Genomic DNA, 21,689 nt, shown 5'->3' with positions numbered 1-21,689 from the left:
CCTGCCTTGAAGAGGCTGCAGTCCATAAAACGGAGATTTAAGAAAGAAATGTAATTTAATAAGTGTTTAAAATGTAAATAGTATTAATATAATAAAAAGGACAAAGGAGTCCACGTTCAGCCCCAAGATGAATCCAGCAGTGTTTTCCTTTCGCATATTAGGCTGCTCCCAAGCTCTGCCGAGCATTGCCAGGGATCGGTTACTGCTATCAGACTCATCTTTCCTCTTTCCCAATTCCCTTTATCAGGGGAGCAGTCTGGGTGAGGCACCATAAAGGGAACAGACTGAGAAGACCGGACCGGGGGGAGGGAGGCGGGTACCTCGCCAGGAGGGGAGGAGTAGGGCGGAGGGGGCTCAGTTTGTACTAGGAAAGGAATGAAGAGGAAGGATCGGAAGGAAGGGGAGGAGCAGACAGCAGGCTCCAAAGGGAGAAGACTTGGGCAGCTGGAGGAGGGCGGAGAGAGAGAGTGAGCAGAGCCCTGGGGAGAAGGACGCCAGGAGCGCCGAGCTCTAGAGAGGGGGGCGGAGCCCTAGTGCTTGAAAAGAGGAGGTGTCTGAGGGGGTGAGGTGGAGCTAAGAGGGTTGGATGTTCTGGCGGAGGCTGACGGGATCTGGCCAGTCTATTTCCCTCCCTCCCTCCTTTTCCTTCGTTTTTCTTTCTTGATTTGGTGACGGAGTCTTCCGCGGGAGATGCCCTGGCTGGGCGCGCGGCGCAGCGCAGACTAGGGTGCCAGTGGCGCGCTCGTCCGGGGCCAGGTGCGCGGAGCCAAGCGCCGACGGACGGGGCTGTCCCCTGCCTATGGTCCTTTCTCCCCCGCTCAGCTGCGCATACCTGGCCGCGGCCTCAGAGGCGGCAAGTCCTGGTTTGCCTGAGCCCCACGAGGGGAGTAGGGCGAGGCGGTCCCCGAGCGCTGACCTCTGCGCGAGTTAGCGAGCTTTCCCGGGGCCAGGCGGCTGCGCCGAGCCAACCCGCGTGCCGGGGCGAGCTTTTGTAGCCATGGGGTTGCAAGCCTTGGAGTTCAGCGACTGCTACCTAGACAGCCCGTGGTTCCGGGAGAGGATTCGTGCCCATGAAGCGGAGCTGGAGAAAACCAATAAGTTCATCAAAGAGTTGCTCAAGGACGGGAAAAACCTCATCGCTGCCACCAAAAGTAAGCCCTGGGGAGCGCCTGTGGTCCGGGTGGAGGGGAGCGGGCGTGGAGAGAACCTGGGCTTTGTGGGGCGTCTCGGTGTCTTAGCGCTCTTTGCATGGAGCGCTGCCTGGGCTCCCTGGCTTTGCCTGCGAGTGCCCTGGAGAGGCAGCCCCGCGCTCGAAGGTGGAAGCCCGGGGAACCCGAGCGGGGCAGGGGCGGGCGGACACGTACGCGGAATTGTGCGTTTGGAAGCCGCTGCGGCGGATCGGGGTGCATCGGAACTCGGCAGCTGAGCGGAGCGTGGGGCCCGGGATGGGGCGAAGAGAAGCGCCGAGCTGATGTGCCCTGCTGTGAGAAACTGCTTTGCGTTCTTTCTTCCGGCAGCCCGAAGGAGTGTCTTCTTTCTACTCTACTGTTTTTTTTCCCCCGGCAGAAGTGAGGAACCCTCCTTTAGCTCCTCCACCCACACGGCTTGGTATGAATGTGTGGCCCCCATTCGAAGCCACCATCAGCTTGGCCTCCTTGGGGGCTCGGCAGTTTAGACTGCCCAAGTTTCCAAGCTAAGTTACTACGTGTCTTCTCCTTTTTGAATGGAGACACAAACATGAAGAGTCAGTGATGTATCTCTAGCCACCACCTTGTTGTATATTTCAGACTGTGCATTTTGTCACAATGTAAATAACTTCGTGATCTCTGCGAAGGGGGATTCTTTGAAAGCCTTATTGATGTTTGCTTCCTTTTCTCCCTATCCTGGATCTTCCTTCTCCTTTTCCTTCTTCCAATAGTTCTGTAATGGGTCAGTACCAAACCAGAAACCCCAACCAGCTTTAATTTCTCCTCCCACTGTCCTTTTTCTTTCTTTGCTTTTATCCTGTTAGAAAAATGGAAGGGCCCCAAGGTACTAGAATTGAGAGCAGAGCCTGTCCAATGGCCATGCCAGATTTCCACTGCGAGTAGGGAATTCTCCATTTAAGCCTTGCTCCTTCTCCTCAGTTTTACTGCTCTTAAATTTTCAGACCTAAATGGTAGTAGGGAAGCAATTGGATCAGATTAAGAAGTTGAGTCGCAAAGAGGTGGAAGTGATTACCCAAGAGGATTTTTAGAAAGTCTTCTGTGGCAATTCACTTCACTTCAACAAGAATTTCTTGAGTTCTTCATAAGTTCAGAAAAATGATCCGAGCTCCAAAGGGACATACCATGTTTTGGGGAATCTGCCCTCCAGAAGCTCAGCAGTTAGTTCCAGGTAGAGCACACAAAAAACTCATGACCAAATAACTGGTGTAACAACCCAAACAACTATAATACAAAATAGAATAAAATAAATGCACAAGAAATGTGCCAGCAGATTTCTGAGGCTTGTCACTTCCAACTTCTGATCTGTACTCAAACACTTAAGAAACATTTATGAAGCACCTGCTGTGTTTCAGGAACTCTGGAGGTGGGGGGAGGCTGGGAATACAAATACACAAGTGAAAATCCCTGCCCTAAAAGAGTTTTCACATTACTAGGGGAATAACTGTTCACGGATAACTGTTTTGTTCAGACCCCATTTGGGGTTTTCTTGGCAAAAATACTGGAGTGGTTTGCCTTTTCCTTCTCCAGCTCATTTTACAGATGAGGAAACTGGGGCAGACAGGGTTAAGTGACTTGCTCAGGGTTCCACAGCTAGGAAGTGTATGAGGACAGATTTGAACTCAAGTGTTCCTGACTCCTGGCCTGGAGCTCTATCCTCTTTGCCACCTAGCTGCCCATCTTGGGTGAGTAAATGCAGGCTATTTACAAAATAAATTTTGATTGGGTAGTGCTAATAGCTGGGGGAATTGGTGAAAACAACTAGAAGGAGGTGACACTTGAGTAAGCCTTGAAGGCAGATAAGGGTTTCAGCAGGCAGAGAATGTGGAAGGAGAGCATTTCATCACAATGTAAATAACATCATGATCTCTGGAAAGGGGATTCTTTGACAGCCTTATCTATGTTTGCTTTTTTTTTTTCCCTGTCCCTCATCTTCCTTTTTTTCCTTCTTCCAATTGTTCTGTAATAGGTCAGTACTAAACCAGAAACCCCAGCCAGCTTTAGTTTCTCCTCCCACAGCCCTTTTTCTTCCTTTGCTTTTATTCTGTTAGAAAAATGGAAGGGCCCGAGGTACTAGAAGTGAGAGCAGAGCCTGTCCAATGGCCATGCCGGATTTCAATTGCAAGTAGGGAATTCTCCATTTAAGCCTCGCTCCTTCGCCTCCCCCTTAGTTTTATTGCTCTTATGTCTGTGCAGAGGACTGGAGGTGCAGATGGAAATGTGTGTGAGGAAGAGCATGTAGACCAGTTTGATGGGATTAGAGCGTATGATGGAGAGTTAGTTTAATCTTCCTGGAAGGATAGGCTGGAACCAGATTGTGATGGGCTTTAAATGCTGAACTGAGGGGTTGGCATTTTATCCTGGAGACAAGGAAGAGCCATTGAAGTTTCCTGAGCAGAGGAGTGCCGTGGCCAAGCCTGTAATTTAGGAATATCAAACTTGCAGCTGTGGGTAGCATGGCTGGGGGAGATTGGATGTAGATAGACCAGTGGAGGCTATCGGAACAATCCAGGTGAGATATAAGGGTCAGGACTAGGGAGGTAGCGGTGTGAGTAAGGAAGGTGTGATGCAGTAGATATTGAGAACGTGGAACCCACAAGACTTAGAAATTGTGGGCTATGGGGTGAGGGGTGAGGGAGAGTGAAGAGTTGAGGATGACTCCTAGGTTAAGAACCTGGGTGACTGAAAAAATGGTGTTGCTGGAGAAAAACAGGGAAAATAGGATACTGAACATACAGATTGGGGAAGACTTCATGGTAGAGATGCCACTGAGCTGGCTTCGGTGGGTAGGGTTTCAGCTGGGGTAGATGGGGAAGGCACTCCGGAATGAAAGAACATTTGGAACAAAGGAGCTCTTAGAGCACGAGGCCTGGATTCAGGAAGACCTGAATTCAAATTCAGCCTCAGACCCTTACTGACTATATGACCCTGGACAAATCACTTAACCTCTCTTTGCCTCAGTTTCTTCATCTGTAAAGTGGGGAAAATAATAGCCCCTACCTCCAAGGAGCAAATGAAATAATACTTATAAAGTTCTTGGCACATTGCCTGGCACATAGTAAAGGCTATATAAATATTAGTAGTTCTTAACCAAAGCTCACAGACAGAAAAGCACAGGACCTATTAAGGAACTAGAGAGTCATGTGGAGGAGGAATAACATGCCAAATCTGACGAGGTAGGCTGGGGCCAGATTGTAAAAGGGCTTGTTCACCAGGCTAAGGATTTTGAACTGCAGAGGTAATGAGGGATCTGTAAAAGGTTTTTGAGCAAGGGAGTGACCTAGGAAGGATCTGGTAGCTCTTTCTAGGATAGATTAGAGTGGGCAGAGGCCAGGGGACTGGTTATCTAGGCAGTGGTAGTAAGTAGACCAGGTTTGAGGGAGTGCCTGGCCAAAGGTGATGCTAGCTGCAGTGAAAAGGTAGGGAATGAGAATGATAATGCTGAGTGTATTTTAAAGAGGAGGATCCTCTAACTTTTGGAGCTGGCACAACTGGGAGCATTCACAGGAAATGACAAGGAAGTGGATTATATTTTGAGGTAAGGACAGTGAGTGTGGATTTGAATGCGTTGAACTTGAGGCGCTAGTCTAGAAATTCAGGCTTGGACCTCAGAGAGGCAGCAAGGTGGTGTGGTGATAGAGCGCTGGGCTAGGAATCAGGAAGACTCACCTTCATGAGTTCAAATCTGGCCTCAGACACTGACTGGCTGTGTGACCCTGGGCAAGTCACTTAACCCTGTTTGCCTCAGTTCCTCATCTGTAAAATGAGAAGGAAATGGCAAAGCATTCCAGTGTCTGTGTCAAGAAAACCTGAAATGGGGTCACAAAGGGTCAGACATGATTAAACAACAACAGATCTTAAGAGAGAAGTCTGAGCTGGAAACTGTGGAGGTGATAAAATATTTCCAAAATGTTTATTGACCCCATCTTTTTGGGGGTGGGAAGGGGGAAAGCAAGGCAATTGGAGTTAAGTGACTTGTCCAAAATCACACAGCTAGTAAGTGTCAAGTGTCTGAGGTCCTCCTGACACCAGGGCAGGTGCTCTCCATCTTTTTTATTCCCACTGCAACCAACCCCAAACAGATCCTTGTTACCGCCCATCAGTGTTACTTCAGAAACTTCTTTTTCAAGTCTTCCCTCCTTCATTTTTTTGTCCTTTCACCCATGTTTTAGTTTTCGCCAGGAAAATCTTTCTTAGATCTAGGCACGGCCCTCTTCTCCTCAGAAATTTTCTGTGGCTCCCTATTATCTACTAAGTAGCATTTAGAGTTTTCTGCCTCGAATGAAAGTTTCTCCATGATTGAAGATTTGCTATTTTTGCCTGAATGTGCTACTGGGACCTAATTTGGTAACTTTTGATACTGACCCTCATCATCACCTCAAACTCATTATTATCCTTCATAAACTCAGTGGGGATGAGAGGAGAAAAGTGTACAAATAGTGGTAAAACTCTAAGATGCAGCAGAAAAAGAACTTGGTCTGGAGAAGGGTGCTCAGGAAAACGGAGAGCTCAGTCTCTTGGGAGGTGAAACAGGAGCAGGACAGCTCCTGAGGAGGTGTGAGGAAGGCACACGGTAAAGCCAGTTTGGCCAGTGAGAGGCACAGGTATTTGTGAGGGCATATTGGCACTCCTGCCAACAGGATGCACGCCTCTTTATGACTTCAGTAGCCCGTGCTGCTCTAGCTGGACAGCTGTCAGGATTCCCTAGCAGGATGTGATTTGGGTTGAAATCATCAGCTCACAGCTCATGCTTTTGGCATCCGCATTCCTTACTATAAGAACCATTGCTTTCAGGGGATTATGTTTAGGGTCCCAACCCTGAAGTGGCTCCCTCTCTTCCTGTTAAACTCCTCTGTAATTGAGAAAGAAACACATCCATAGCACAGGAGCCTTTGGGGACCATTAGGCTGGACTCACTTGGGTCCACCCTTGTGTAAATGCTATCCATACCTAGTGTTTACTTCTGATTCCCAAGCGAGTTCAAAGTGTACTAAACTGTAAGATTGGAGACCAGCACCCTCTTAATTCTTTACTCAGAACTAGCTATGTGATCTTGGGCAGCAGCTGCTTTAAATCTTTTCTGTTGGCAGGGTCATAGATGTAGGTCTGGAAGGTTCTGACTGAACCTTGTAGGTTCAGTGGCCTTCATTTTACAGAGCTGGAAACTGAGACTCAGAGAGGGAATGTAAACTTGGCCAAGGTCCCCTAGGCAGTAAATGGCAGTCCAAATTTGAACTCCAGTCTGTCATTCTAATACTTTGCTGACTTACCTGCCAGTTTCTTCTGATCTGCCTTAAGGGATGGTAAAGGAACAGAGAATTTTGAAACCACTTGTTGCACCAGAGAGAACATGTGCCGTTTGAAATTAGTTAAGTCTAAAGGTCAAGGTCAACAGGCCAGCTGTTTCTTTTTGTAATTTGTGGAAGCTGAGGGAATAGATTGCTGAGAGGCCTGAGGAGGCAGGATAAATTAATTATCATTAGTTATTAAATTAGGTCAGCCACCATTAATAGCAGGGCTATTGCATACCCTTATAATCTTTGATATTCGGCACTGCCTTTTTGCAAAGGAAAATGGTCTATTGCGCATATTTAATTACTGATATCTGTTACTTTGATATAAAGGGCCCAACAATTAGTTTCTGTTGATTTGGGGGTTATTCATTCAATTTTGACTTGGTAATTCTTCATTCAAAAAGGCAGTGAGCTAGAGGGAAAGGAACACTGGATTGATTGGAAGATGTGAGTTCAAATCCTGACTCTACCGCCTACTACTTGTGTGACACTGGGCAGGTTATCTGATGCTTTTAACCTCTTTGGGCTCCAGTTTCCTCATCTCTAAAGGGAGGGCCTTGAGCTCGTTGAAGTGGAAGCTCCTTCTGAGCCCTAAATTTGTTCCTCAGTCACCTCTATTAGAAGCCTTTCCTGATTCTTTCTGCCCCGCCTCCCCCCCCCCCCATCTGTTAGCATTCTGTCCCACGTACTGTGTCCAAAGTACACATGAGCAGTTGGGATTAGATGGGCCCTGACCTCATTGAGTTTTATGGTCTTGTTAGGGGGCAGGGAGAGGGGGAGAAAACGTAGAAACATATCAGTCCTTGCAATAAAGAGGGGAAGTATGGAGTCCTGGGTGCAGCACCTGCTGCCAGGCCAGGAAGCCTTGGCTTTTAAGTTCTCCCTCTGACCCATCCTGGCTGGCTGTGTGGCCCTGGGTGAGTCTTTAAACTCTGGGTGTTCTAAGGAACTCTCTGAAGACTAGAAATTGCAGGGAAGATGATGACCTGAATTGGTAGAGAGACTCTCCTCACCTAGAAGGGCCCCGAGTCAACATAATTATAGGCCCACTACCCATCCCTGTTGTAATATGTATAACATAGCTTTGTGAAGTTAGAGGGAGGATGATCACAACTTAGACAAGTTCAGAAGCAGTCCTGGATATAAGAAAGAAGGGAAAACTCAATTGTCTAATTAAAAAACTGGGTACTGTGGTAGTTACTTTGGCTTCTACTAGACTTACTACTCCTAGCTCTGGTGACTTCCTACTGAAATATGTTTTAAAAAATAGCCAGTACCTAATTAATTTTGAATGTGTGCTGGAGAAAATGGTTTATGGCACAGGTGTCTGAGGAAATTTGAAGCCCCTGTAGCCTCCCAGGTGATCTGATTGGATATAAAGACCAATTGGCCAGGTAAAAGTCTGTCAGTCAGCACATTTATTGAGCACCTGTTGTTGGCAAAGTACGATATTGTGCTAGTGACACAAGGGAGTTGAGACAGGCCTGGCCCTTGAGGTTGTAATCTAGCGGAGGAGACAAGACTTACGCTTGTAGTTTAAATTCCAGTTCAAGACCATAAATGGTTATAGTTAAATAAATGCCTTGGGAGTTTAGAGAGGACTGGACTGCTTGAAGAAGGGAAGGGTTCATGGAAGTGCTGTATCTTGAAATCATGGAGGGAGAGGAGATTCCAGCTGGTAGGAGGATGGTGTGTATGGGGCTGAACCAAGGATCTTCCAGGGACAGTGGCAGACCAGATCTGGAGAGGGAGGGTGGTAGATGATAATGTTGTAGAGGTGGGTTTGGTCTGGGTCATGCAGGTCCTTGAACAACTAAAGATTTTGGACTGTAGTATTATTCAGTGGCTCCCCACTGCCTAAAGGTTGGTGGTTTTACTTTTTTTCTTCAGGTCAGGAGTTGACATGATGAAATAATTCCTAATCAATTGATTAAGTGCCTTCTACGTGCCAGGCACTGTGCTAAGTACTGGGGATGGAAAAAGAGGTAAAAAGACAGTCCCTGTTCTCGAGGAGCTTACAATCTAATAGGGACAGTATGCACTTTCCCTCCCTCCCTATCTCTCTCCCTCCCATCACACACACACACACACACACACACACACACACACACACACACACGCAGAGAGGGAGAGAGAGAGAGAGAGAAAGTAAGCTATATTCAGGATAAATAGGAAATAATTAAAAGAAGGAAAGCACTGACATGAAGAGGGAAGTCTTCCTGTATGCTTTAAACAACACAACTCCTGTGCTACTTTGTGAACAAGTTACTTTTGGCACATGTGTGATAGAGGCCCCCTTTGCATTGCTGCTCTTCTGGTCCAGCTCTCATCACCTCACACCTGCACTATCCAAATAGCCTTCTGCTTGGTCTTCTTGCCACAAGTCTTTATCTCTGCTTCACTCACCTGTCCGTTATCTTCTAAAGAGTAGGCGTGACCATGTTCTCCCCCCACGCTCCCATTCAATAAACTTGTGGGCCCCTTATTACTGCCAGGATCAAATATAAAATTATCTGCTTGACTTTTAAAACCCTTCATAACCAGACCTCTTCCTCCCTTTCCATGTTTCCTACTTCACTCTGATCCAGTGCCATCGACCCCGGTACTTGTTCCTCACTGTTCCATCTCCTGACAATGGACATTTTCATCGGCCCGCCCCCTTTATTTCTTCGTTTTCTGCCTTCTAGCTTCCTTTAAGTCTCAGCCAAAATCCAGCTTTCTGCAAGAATCCTTTCAAGGGCCTCCTTAATATTTGGGTCTTCTTTCGGAGATGATCTCCGAATTTTCTTTTCTCATACCTTGTTTGTACATAAGTTTTTTTTTTTAAACATGTCATCTCCTGTGTTGCATTATGAGCTCCTTGAGAACAGAGGCTGTTTTTTTTTCTTTGTGGTGCACCTAGTAGATGCTTGTTGGTTGGTTGCTTTTAAAGGACTCACGTTCAAGTCCCTGGACTTTGTGTACTTAGGCGGTAGCAGACAAACTCAATCCCCAAGTCCCACAAGTTCTGGTTTTCATTGGTTTTCCAATGTCTTTGTGTTCTTCTTTTCTCTTAATATCCAGACAGCATTCTTCCTGTTGAATCCTGCCCAGTTACAGATGCTGCTTATCTTGTGCAAATATGATATTACGAAAATATAAGGCACAAGTTGGAATTTTCTGGTAACTTAGTTGTTCTTGAAGAGTAATGCTTTCTGTCCTGATTGAAGGAGAAAAATTTGGTTCATGATGTTAGTACCTCATTTTTGGTTGTAAAATTATTCGACTTTTTCTTTGAATGGCTTTTTGATCTCATTTTGGTAAGTTAAGATTTTTGGTTGAGACTGTCTCTTTTTGTCTTTATATCCTCAACAGTTGGCAGAGTGTTTGGCACATAGAAGGCACTTAATGAATATTTCCTGATTATTTGCCTGCCTTTCAATTTTAATTGTTTAAAAAAAAGACACTTGGGTGATTCTGGAAATCCTTGTGAAGAAGTTTTCTAAAATTTGTTTTTGCTTTGGGATTAAATGAGATTTAAGAACTCCAAAGTTTCTAAAGAAACTATTTATTTTTCCATGAGGGTGGCCTATTTCAGTTTCTGGACAGCTTGTATTAGGTTTTTTCTTTTCCTTAAATATGTCTAACTGTGCTAACCCATCTCTCCTTTTTTTATCATAGGAGAAGAGCTTGAGAGTCTTTGACAAATCCTTGGTTTATAATCCAAATTAAGCAGTGTACCCCAGATCTCCTAGTCTAGTAACTGTCAAACAAAGACCTCCGGTTAGTTCAGCATGGCTTCATTTTCAAGGTATTTACTAGCAATCTGCTTAATATGTTCAAGAATTGTGCCAGGAACCAGAAGCCAGAGTCACTGGCTTATAGTGAATTCTATCTGTTTTCCTTTTTTTTTTTTTTTTTGAAAATGGGATAACATTTGTCTTTTTCCAGGCTTGTAGCAACTTCCTCATACCCATCATCTCCCGTTCCCTGAAATCTTTCAGATGACTTAGTACACACATCTAACATTGATTTTAGTTCCTGGGTCAGGTGACCTGAACTAGCCAAGGGTAGCTGGGTTCTGCCCTATATCTCCTCTACTCATCTTGGTGTCATCTAGAGACCCATAAATAGTTCTTGTTTGACCTTTCCAATACAAAGATTATTGTGCTGGGCAAAGAAAACAGAAGTGAAAGAAGAGAGGAGAAGCTCTATGTTCAGTTTTGCCATCTCTGCTGTCAATTATCATGGTTTGTTTCATCCACCTTGGGCAGCAGTGTCTGCCTTTCTTGACTTTGCTTTTGACCCCGGTATCTCAAGCAAACAAAACCCAAATCTTTGTATTGTCCTTGGCTCCCTCGCCTTGTTCAATACTTTGGTACTGTCAATATTATTTTTACAGCAGAATGCTACGCTGTCTCAGTCATCTGCCATGCCCTGCTCATTCTTCCATCTTCTGTAGGTATCTTTTTGAAATGGAAATTGATGAACAGAGTTCCCTACATAATATGGTGGTGAAGAGAAACTGGGCTGTTGCTACATGTGTATATTTGTTCTACAATAAGCATATTTTAAGTACTGGTACTGTGTGCAGTGCAATTAAAGATGATACCAATACATCTTTATCATACATATTGCTAGTGGATGTTGAATAAAATAAATGAAATAAATTAAAAACGCATATGAAGCAAATCGAATAAAATTCTGTTTAGGAGTAATTAATAAATGGAACTTTTCTCTAAATGGAAAAGAATGATTCTGTTAATTCTGTTGATAACAACAAGTCAAGTTCATTTAGTGCTTTTTGTTAGCCCTGCTTCTTAGATAAGGAAACTGAGGCTTTGTGATTTTTCTTCTGTTCCCACAACTAGATAGGCAACAAAGTATGGCAGATTTCTAAGAGGCTCAGTTTTCTCATCTGTAAGATAGGAGAATTAGTTTAGATGATCTATCAGGTCTTTTCCAGCTCTGTGTTCTGTAATTATAGTAGCAAAGCTTCAATTCAAATGCAGGATTCATGACTTCATGTCCACTACCATCATACATCTCATCCTTGATAATGAGATGTTATTATAGTATTTAGAGCTGTGAGGGATCTTAGAGGTTACTTAGTCTCAACCCCCTCATTTCATGGATGAGAAAACAGACCAAGAAAGGCTAAGTATGTAAAAGCTGAAGGTTACCCAGAGGTTCCTAGGGCCAGAGTTACTGGCCCAGTGTTTGGAAGGAGGTAGAAAGCTAGTGTTTGGCATCGCTAAAGGAAATAAAAAGCAAAATGAGGATTACAAATCCAGGACCCCTTCTGTGATGTCATGTAGACAATTTCAGATATATGAAATTAAAGAGCTTTTGTACATCTAGGCATTTGGAATAAGGTGTGTGTGTAAGTGTAACCATTGCATTAAATAGCTCTGATAAAAGATGTCTGACATATGTAGGGAATCAATAGAATTGGATAAGGCCAATAGTGATCAACAGATAAATGAATAAACAATTTTTAGAAGATAAAATACAGTCAACACCATATGAAGGATGGCTCCAGGTCACTGACAGTAAGAGAAATGCAGGATCATCTAGCTCCAAACCCAACATTCTTTCCATCATACCACAGATAAAATTAAATATCCCCAAATTTTCTTTTGTTTCTTAACATTTTTTTTTTACCCATGGAAATAATTTCAGCCCCCCACTGTGTATCCTCTGAGTACCCAGAATTTTAGACTGCAGAACTCCTCTAGGTAAGATGGTTCTCTTTTTTTTTTTTTTTTTGAAGTTTCAGGTTTGGTCTGAACATACTCTTTGCTATTGTATGATGATAGAGGAAAGGCCAGTTTTGAAGACTTTGTACTACAGGCAGTTTCCATTTTAAAGTGATTGGATTTAGTGATTCATACAGCATTCTGTCAGTTACACCCATTTACTGGTATTTTTCAATGGGCTGGGCTGTCCACAAATTTTGGAGGTCAATAGCTCAGCTTCCTGACTTGCCATCATTTTTGTTATTTTGTTTTGTTTTTGATGAGCTCCTTCTCTCTTCCTCTGTCTTTCCATCTCTGCTTTCTCCCAAACTCTAACTGACTTCTTTGCTTCGCAGATTGAGTTCCCAGAGTTCATGATGCTTCTATCGCATTCCACACTCCCACTTTTGAGGTATCTCCACAGTTTGAAAGCTTTCTATGATGTGGCTGGCTTGTCTAGGTAGACAGCACTTGCAACTACTATGAAAGATGATCGGGGAGAGAAAAATCAAGGGAGGATATCCAAAGAAGCATTGGGTCCTTCAATGCCCTGGTTAATGAATGTTTGAGTAACTCAATAAATGTTGGTTTAGTTGGAACATGTTTGTTGAGTGAATACCTTGCAAATGTCTGTAACATCAAGGGCATTTTTGGGACACCAACCTGGTACATGAGTTTGTTGACCAAGGTTGGGCGTGAGTGTGGGAAAAGTTATCTTTTGAGACTTACTACTTTAAGCTAATATTTAGCCTAGCTATCAGTAGTACTACAGGGCAAGGAAGTAGACAAATCACTGGGAATTTTTGAAAGACCTTGGATGAAATCATTGGAGAATTCTGAAGAATTCCAACCTCATCCATTTTGGGGGAGATTGTACCTAGAATTCAATACTAATTTCTGAGGATAACTCAATCTAAATGGAATCATGGCTGATACTAAGATTAGCCAATTCCAGGGAGCTATTGAAATTGACCAATGACTGCCTGTTCTTAAAGAACAAAGAAGAGACTACATTAGGCCCTGCTTTGAGGTACCTTGATACTAAATTAAATTTACTGAACATACGGCGCTTACCCTGTGCATTGTTTCACATGAGAACAAACGAGTGAAACTGCCCCACGTATCCAGGCTTCAGAGGCAGTATTTAAGGAAATGGATATTGAGGTGGTATGAATTGGGCACGGTAAGCACCTGTACTGATGCTTACTGGAGAGGACGCTGACATGGATTAAAAAGAGAACAGCAGGATCGGTATCAATATTCTCAAAAAGCCACCAGGCCCTAAATCACCCAAAAGGCTGCTCAAAGATGCTTGTCAGAATCTCCCTCCAAGATAAAGCTTTCTGATTTTTTTGTTTTTTACTGTAAGAAGGCAGGATTGATGCAGACGATGAAACATGGATGTAGTTTTCACTGGAAGGATTGTAGGAAGTTTATTCCACTAATACATTGTTGGTAGAGTTGTGGATCAGTTTATCTCTACTGGAAATCAATTTGGAATTATATGAAAATTACTATACTTTTAAACCCTTTAACCCAGTGATCCTGCTACTGAGATTATAAGTACGTTGGCCAAGGAAGTTAAAAAGAGATCCAGTATACACCAAAGTATTCATAGCAGCAATTTTTGGTGGCAGTAAAAGCAAATTGAAAATAAAGTAGGAACTCAGTGATATGTGCGAAGAAGGGGCTTCTTTATATCAGTCATGATTCTGTCAATACTGAGGGTGATTACATTGTAAGAAATTACAATTATGAGGAATTCAGAGAAGCGTGAGAAATCTGTATGAACTGATTTAGCCGAAGAAAGCAGAGCCATGGGAACCATGTGTCCAGTCACTGTTGTTCAGTCATATCTGATTTTGTGACCCCGTGGACATATAGCACACCAACACCATCCATGGGGTTTTCTTGGCAAACATACAGAAGTGGTTTACATTGGATTAAGGTAAATGGAGGTTAAGGGACTTGCCCAAGGTCACACAAGCTAGTAGGTGCCTGAGGCCTGGTTTGAACTTGGCTCTTCCTGACTCCATGACCAGTGCTCTGGGCACTAGGCCATCTAGCTGTCTCATCTTATCACTGCAGTAAGGTAAATGAAAGCATTAATTTTGAGGCATAGGTCTCAGGTTAAATGCAGTGACCAGTCTTGGTTCTAGCTGACAGGTAATTAAACCCTGTTCCCTCGTCTCTGTAGAAAAAGCCTTTTCAGAATCTTTCACTTACCGGATCCCAACGTGTCCATGATCTGTTTGGTTTTGCCTGATCGTTTTTCATTGTATCAGGGGAGGATTCTGTGGGTTTGAACGGAGGGGCATATAATTGGGAAATGATTAGTGTGAGAAACTCAGGACTCGAATCAAATTGAAGGGTAAGAACCCGGAAGTAAGAGAACCTGGCAAAGTACTTTGACTCGGCGTTATTTTAGTTTTTATGGGATTGGTTATTATATTGCTGCTTAATGTGTATATGTGCTTTAGAAAGCTTTATGCTGGCAAGCCCATGGTTTTATAGTTCATTACGATGTGTGCAGCCATTTCCATAAAATTTTGGGCCTTTCTTGAGGAGCATAACCCTCTATTATAGTAGTGCTTGGAAAATCAGATCACTTCAGTCTGAAGCATCTGTTTCAGGAATATAAACTGTCATGAGTGTAAGACGACCATCCAAAGGATTTGTGGATTAGGGATTTCTAGGAGGACTAGCACTGTCTGCTGTTAATATTTGGAAATATGCTGACTTTTCTAGGATAAATAATTCAGTTTTACCTGATGGTGGTATGTATTTTTCCTAGTAGTCTATTTATCTCTGAAGTGTGGTTATCTTGCCGTCTCTCACACGCCCTTGGGTATTTGCATGGGGTGTCCACCATGACGAAAATGTTCAACCTCTTCACCTTCAGCTATTAGAGCCCCCAGCTACCTTTAAAGGGTCAGCTCAGGAGCTAGTCTCTACATGAGAATTATCCTATTTATTTCTCAAGTTATTAGCACAACCCCCCTAAAAATTACTCTGAAATAATAGCGTTTAAATAGCACCTACTATGAGCCAGACACTGTGCTAAATGCTTTACAGATATCACATTTGATCCTTGCAACAACTCTGGGAGGTCAGTGTTATTCATTTTCCCCATTTTGCATTTGAGCAAACCGAAGCAAATACCCTGGGTTCTTACAGCCGAGGTGAGATTCAACTTTGGGTTTCGTTGACTCCAAGCTCAGTGCTTTCTACTGTGCCTTCTAGCTGTAATCTGTGTACATTGTTATGTTCCTCCAGGAGAATGTGAACTTGAGTGTAGAGACTGATTTCTTTTTAGTCTTCGTAGCTCCAGTGCCTGGCATGCAGTAGGTGCTTAATAAGTGCCTAATGAATTAAAAGTTTTACTTTATGTAGGCTTGTTGTCTAGAAGTTGAAGAAATAGATGCAACCAACCTCTTCAGTTGATGGGGGAAGAGATTTGCATAGGAGTCATTTGTTGTTGGTATTCTGTCGTTTTCCATCGAGTCCAACTCTTCATGACCCCATTGGGAGTTTTCTTGGCAGAGATCATGGACTGGTTTGCCATTTCCTTTCTTCAGCTCATTTTATAGGTGAGGAAACTGAGGCAAACACGGTTGAATGACTTGCCCAGCCAGTAAGTGTCTGAGGCCAGATTTGAATTCAGGAAGATGAGTCTTCCTGATTCCAGGCCTGGCTCTCTATCTGCTTCCACTAGTAGGATTCATATCTCTTTACTATTATGTGAGCAACATGATGGCCCTATATCATGTCTTAATTCATCTTTGTTTGTGCCCAGAGCCTTCTTCTGGTATGACCAAGGTCTCTATTGGAGACAGGAACCAAGTTTTCCTGACACTTATGCCAAAGCTCTGTCCATTATGCTACACAGTTGACTTGGGTGAGCCCTTCACATGAACATGATTATATCAAATTAATTAAATAAACGTATATTAAGTGCTGGGCTGGGTTCTGGGGGACATAAAGATAAAATTGTCTGTTCTGAAGAGTTTATGATCTGTTAGGGGAAATAAAATGCAAATAATTCATGGAAAACAGAACATCAGAAAGTACATAGGGGAGACATGATGTGCCATGAGAAAGTAAGAGTAGGAGAGATTGTATTTGTTGTTCAGTCATGTCTGACGCGTCATGACCCCGTTTTTCTTGGGAAAGATACTAGTTTGCCGATTCCCCTCCAGATCATTTTACAGATGAGGAAACTGAGGCAAAAAGGGTTAAATAACTTGCCCAAGGTTACACAGCTAGTAAGTGTTTGAGGCCAGATTTTAACTGGGGTCTTCCTGATGCCAGGCGTGGTGCTTTATTATTTCTGACTAGGGTACTCAATCAGCTAGTGTTTATCCATCTTCTCCTATGAACCAAGGACTGTATGCTAAGTGCTGGGGGTGCAAGTACAAAGAATGAAACAGTTGGTGTTCCCAAAGAATTTACGGTCTAATGGTGGAGAGGAGAAGCGGGTGTTGTTGGAGCTGGACCCTAAAGGATGAATGTGATGTCAGTAGGCAAGAGATTGGGTGGGAGCCAGGAGTGCATCTTGGGCATAGAGCAAGGTGCGAATAAAATGTGAGAGCTGCAAAGGACTGGAGGAACTCAGAATGGTAAATGGTAAGAGAAAGCTGTTAAAGGTGTGTTGGAATGGCTAATGCGAAAATATTTAATGTGAATGTATGCATAGAGCCTGTACCAGGTTACCTGCCCTCTTGGGGAGGGAGGAGGGGAAGGAGGAGGAGAAAATTTAAAACTCAAAAGCTTGTGGTACTGAATGTTGTAAACTAAAAATAAATTTAAAAAAAGAGGTGTGTTGGAGTTAGGTTGTGGCAGTCATGGAATGCCTGGCTGAGTTCAAGCTTTCTTATAGAAAGACCAGTGGGGAGCCACTGAATTTCAGCATGAATTTTATAGATCTGTATCAGTGTATTTCGTAGGAAAGACTTTTTAAATGCTGAATTACTGACACTTGGGGAACTCTGACACCACTGTAATATTTTTTTTCTTTTGTTTGGGAAGTGTGGATGATGAAAATATCACTTCAGATTTCAAGATTAAGAACCAAATACAGGCAAAAAGGCGAGTTTAAACAGTTTGTGGCAGGTAGGTAGTGACGTAGATAGAATGCCTGTCCTGGAGTCGGAAGACCTGGGTTCAAATGTAGACTCAGACATTTACTAACTGTGTGACCTTGGGTGAGTCACTTTACTTGTTTGCCTCAGTTTCCTCAAGTATAAAAGGGAGATCGTAATAGCACCTACCTCCCAGGATTGTTGTGAAGGTCAGATAAGATCATAATTGTAGAGTGCTGAGAACAGTGCCTGGCATGTATATTAAGGGCTATATTAATGTTAGCTATTATTATTATTGTTTATAAACATTGAATCAGTAACTTCAGAACTGGACAGGACCTCAGAGGCCTATCAAGTACAATACCTATTTATGTATGAACAGCAAATCTCCCTTACACCATAGCTGAGAAATGGTCATCTAGAGCTTGAGATTTTGCTCAGAGACTTTCCATTGAGGGAAAAACCCATTTCCTTCCCAAGAAGCACATTTTTCTTTTCCATAACTTTTAACTGTGTATGTATAGCCTAAATTGTGTGTGTGTGTGCGTGCGTGCGCGCGCGCGTGTGTTTTTCCCTCGGTGACTTCTGTATGCTGTCCTGAGTTCTGCCACTTAGACCAAACAGAACCAGCTTAATACCAATGCCCACCCCGGCCTAATTCCTTTGCCATGTTAGTGTCCTTCAAATACTTGTGAAAACCTAATTTATCCACACACCCCCTCCCAATCATTTCATTTTCAAGCTCCATAAACATCTCCAGTGTTTTTTTCCATCTTTATCTAGCATGATTTGAAGAGCCTTCATTTTGCCTGTTGCCTTCCTGGACCTAAGGTGCAGTGGTACCCACACCTGAATGCACCTTTCTTTTTTCTCCATTGAAACCTCTTAATTCCAAAGTTTTAGCGTTTGAAGGGGAGGGGATAGATGATGTTCATAAGGACAGAATTATGTTATGTTACCTGGTGGCGTCCTCATGTTAGATAAAAATCTTTTTCAGTCAGTGGTTGGCATCTCTTAGCTGGCTTCTTTTTAAACCACTTAAAAGCCACGGCCTATTTTATTTAATTACCCTGACAGGATGATATTTATACGCTTAGCAAGGTGGTGCTTAGTGTTGGGAAAGCTTTGGCATGTGGTTCTTCCTTTTTAAGCAAACAAACAAATGAATCTCCCCCCCTTTCTGTGCGAAGGGAATGCCATTTCTTTATGGTGTGGTTGCAAGAAGGGACTGTCAAGGTTGGATTCCCTCGTGCCGCCAGAATTCGTTGCCTGCCTCTTGTTTCCTGAGGAAGCTGTTCTCTCTCGCCACTTAAGGTTTTCAACAGGAATGGGGTCAGTTCTCCTCACTCTTTGACTCCTTTTCCACCCTTGTTGGAGCAAGGATGTGGACCCAGGAGGGCAAACTCCGCCCCAGAGGGGCTGCTGCACAGCCTGGTTTGGCTTTGGTCGGCAGTTTCTAATTTAGGAGGAGGACTGGAGAATGTGGGGAGAGGAGACCAGCCAAAGCAGGGCCATCTGCCCGTGGTCTGAGCACCCGGCTCCTAACTTTCTATGTTGTATGAGTTATGTCCCACTTCCTCGTAGTGAGTTGTTAGTGCTTATTTTCCAGATTCCCTTGTTTTTACCTATCTTTCAAAAGAGAATAATAAGATATAAAGTGCTTTGCAAACCTTAAAATGCTGTTTAAATGTTAGCTGCTGTTAATTATTAGCCATGTATTTTATGTGTAGGTATTTAAATATGTATTGAGGCAGCTAGGTGGTACATGGATAGTGTTGGATTGGGAATCAAGAAGACTTGAGTTCACTCAATAGTTGTGGGACCCTGGGCAAGTCATTTAACCTGTTTGCCTCAGTTTCCTCAGTTGTAAAATGAGGAAAATAATAGCGCCTGTCTCCCAGAGTTTCGATATTTAAGTGAGATAGTATTTGTAAAAGGTTTAGTACAATGCCTGGCACATAGTAGGAATAAGAAATACTTATTATTACTGGTGGTATTATCATTGTCATTACTACGTCCATCCTTCCCTACTCCCACACACCCAAATAGGACTTAGGCCTGTTGAGGACCGGGAACGAGGATGTTTGTTTTTGGCCTAGTACATCCAAAACAAAACAAAAAACTGGATTTGTGATTTAATTGACTGAGCTCCCAGTAAGGAAGCCTTCTTTCAATATAGATTGACACCTCCTCTGCCAAGCAGCCTGACTGGCCTGGGGCATTGGGAAGTTAAGCAACTTGCTTAGGGACTCTCTGCCAAGTATGTGTCAGAGGCAGGACTCCAATGTTTTCCTGTCTCCAAGACTGGCTCTTCTCTCCTCTTCTGTGTTCTCTCTCACATACCTGCCTTGCCCATGGTCGGGTTGGATCACCCATGGTCGGGCACTTAGTAAGTGTTGGACAGAGCTGTGGCCAGTGGGACCAGGAAGAGACTGTTGTCTTTCAATGCCTTATCTCTCTTCCTAGAAGCTTTGTCATCATGAGCTTCTGGAGTCATGATTAGTTATTGAGTTGATCAGCATTCTGAAGCCTTTCAGTATTTCAAATTCAATATTTTGGTATTGTTTTCCTTTACGTTATTGTGGGCATGGTAGAAATTTTTTTTTGGTTCTGCTTTCTTTGCTTTGCATCAATTCACGCAAGCCTCCCTAAGATTCTTGGACTTGTTCTTTATTACAATAATGTGACGTTGCTGGCATATTTTATAATTTCTTCAGCTGTTCCCCAGCCTTTGGACACCCTCCAGCTCTTTACTGCCATAAAAGTTGAGTGTTATTTGCACTGGATCATGCTAAACATTCCTAGAAATGTTTCCTTAGTTGTAAACCAAACACTTTAGTCCTAAAGTGATCCAAGGGAGAAAAAAATAAAAAAAGAAGCTGTGGCTTTCAGGGTAAGATTGCTTTATTTTAAAAATCACCCTTTTAAAATTCACAAACAAACCAAAAACTATGGAGAAAAGGCAGCTTGAGCTCTGACCTCAAGGTGCTTTCTTTTTTGCTGGGGTAAGAACTGAGTGGTGGCTGTCCTTTGTTCTTGAAGACATCACTATGTTAGGGTCAAGGTACAGTGTGTCTGACTGTGGGTGCTCAGACTAGTATGAGCTTGGAATGCTCTACCACAGGTCGGCCACAAATAGTCCGTGTGAACATTTGGGGTGGATGCTCTAAATTTGGGCATCTCGCATTTCTTTTGAGCTTCTTCAGTTTTGCTCATAGAGCACAGCACCTTATGAGGACTGAAAGAGGCCTTCTAATAGAAGGATCTAGACTATATCATCCACTCTAGTCTTATTTCTGTGGTGGGGGAATTGAGGTCCAGAGACAGGAAGCAACTTGCCCAAGATCTCAGTCTGTCTGTTCAGTGTTCTCCATCTACTTCTGTGAGCTCTGCAGCCTCCTGGCAACATTCCCAAAAGATGCATCGACAGTGATCCAAAAACCATGGTGCTTAGTGGCCAATAAAGGAGTAGCTTTCCCAGAGGGATTGGAGTGGCCAGGCTTGCTGTGTTTTGGGTGTTGGTTCTCTTTTTACTACTTGAGGGAAATGTACCAAAGATTCAGGAAGGCAATCAAAGTAAAAAAGCCCTTCCAAGGCCCATTAATGATAAGATTCTTTGTTGTGAGACCTTTGCATGGCTACCAAAACTCATGTTCATTTGGTTTCTTTGTTTCTCCTTTTGTATAATGTAACAGATTTAAATTTTTGTGTTCTTTTTTTAAAAGATAAAAATAACTTTATCGGTGTGTGATATAATATTTTATTTTAAAAATTCTTTGTTTTAAGAGTTCTCTGGGAAGAGGAGGGATATGGGGAGATATCTAGGGGATTAAAAAAGATAGCAGTACAAAGCTATTAAAACAGTTTCTGTTGATATCTCGTTTTCACATAATCATTTCAAAATATAAAGCCACCTCTCCCTCACACAGAAATGGGTCTCATAAATCAAAGCATTTTTCCTATTGTGCCTCTGGTTATATTTACAATGCAAATGGGGATAATAACACCTACGTCTCAAGATTGTCGTGAGGACCAAATGAGATAATAATTGAATAGCGCTTGGCTCCATTTCCTCATGAGTTGGGGTGACTCATAATCGCCAGAAGAATTAAATATAAACCTTGTTTTTCTTTTACAATCTTGTTAAAATAGCAATACAATCAAAGTTGTTTAGTTCCTTAGTGTGTTTTAATAAATTTCAAAGAATAAAACATAATCATCAATGATACTAAAACCAGCTATGATCTTATGCCCATTGCCACTTCCAGTTTTGGCAAAATGAAGCCTGGAGATCTTGAAGCAGGTACTTACATGGTGAATGAGAAACAGGAGGCAGACTGTGCCAGGCAGGTCCAACCAGCATCATCATGACCACGGTCTCCCCTCAGACCC

The 21,689-nt window shown here is 43.1% G+C and overlaps 1 protein-coding gene across 1 annotated transcript in view; it reads left to right on the top strand.

The window, feature by feature from the left end:
• Nucleotides 1–569: 569 nt before the first annotated feature.
• The window catches only part of ARHGAP10 (Rho GTPase activating protein 10), a 371,669-nt gene continuing 350,549 nt past the window's right edge, over nt 570–21,689 (top strand). Inside the window, exon 1 of the mRNA XM_036764654.1 lies at nt 570–1,151. Within this exon, the coding sequence (XP_036620549.1) occupies nt 998–1,151 (154 nt within the window). The 5' untranslated portion in view covers nt 570–997. The remainder of the gene's footprint in view (nt 1,152–21,689) is intronic.

Source organism: Trichosurus vulpecula, chromosome 6, assembly GCF_011100635.1.
Source record: "Trichosurus vulpecula isolate mTriVul1 chromosome 6, mTriVul1.pri, whole genome shotgun sequence".
In the NCBI taxonomy this organism is placed as follows: Eukaryota; Metazoa; Chordata; class Mammalia; order Diprotodontia; family Phalangeridae; genus Trichosurus; species Trichosurus vulpecula.
This window is presented reverse-complemented; position numbering and strand designations above follow the sequence as displayed.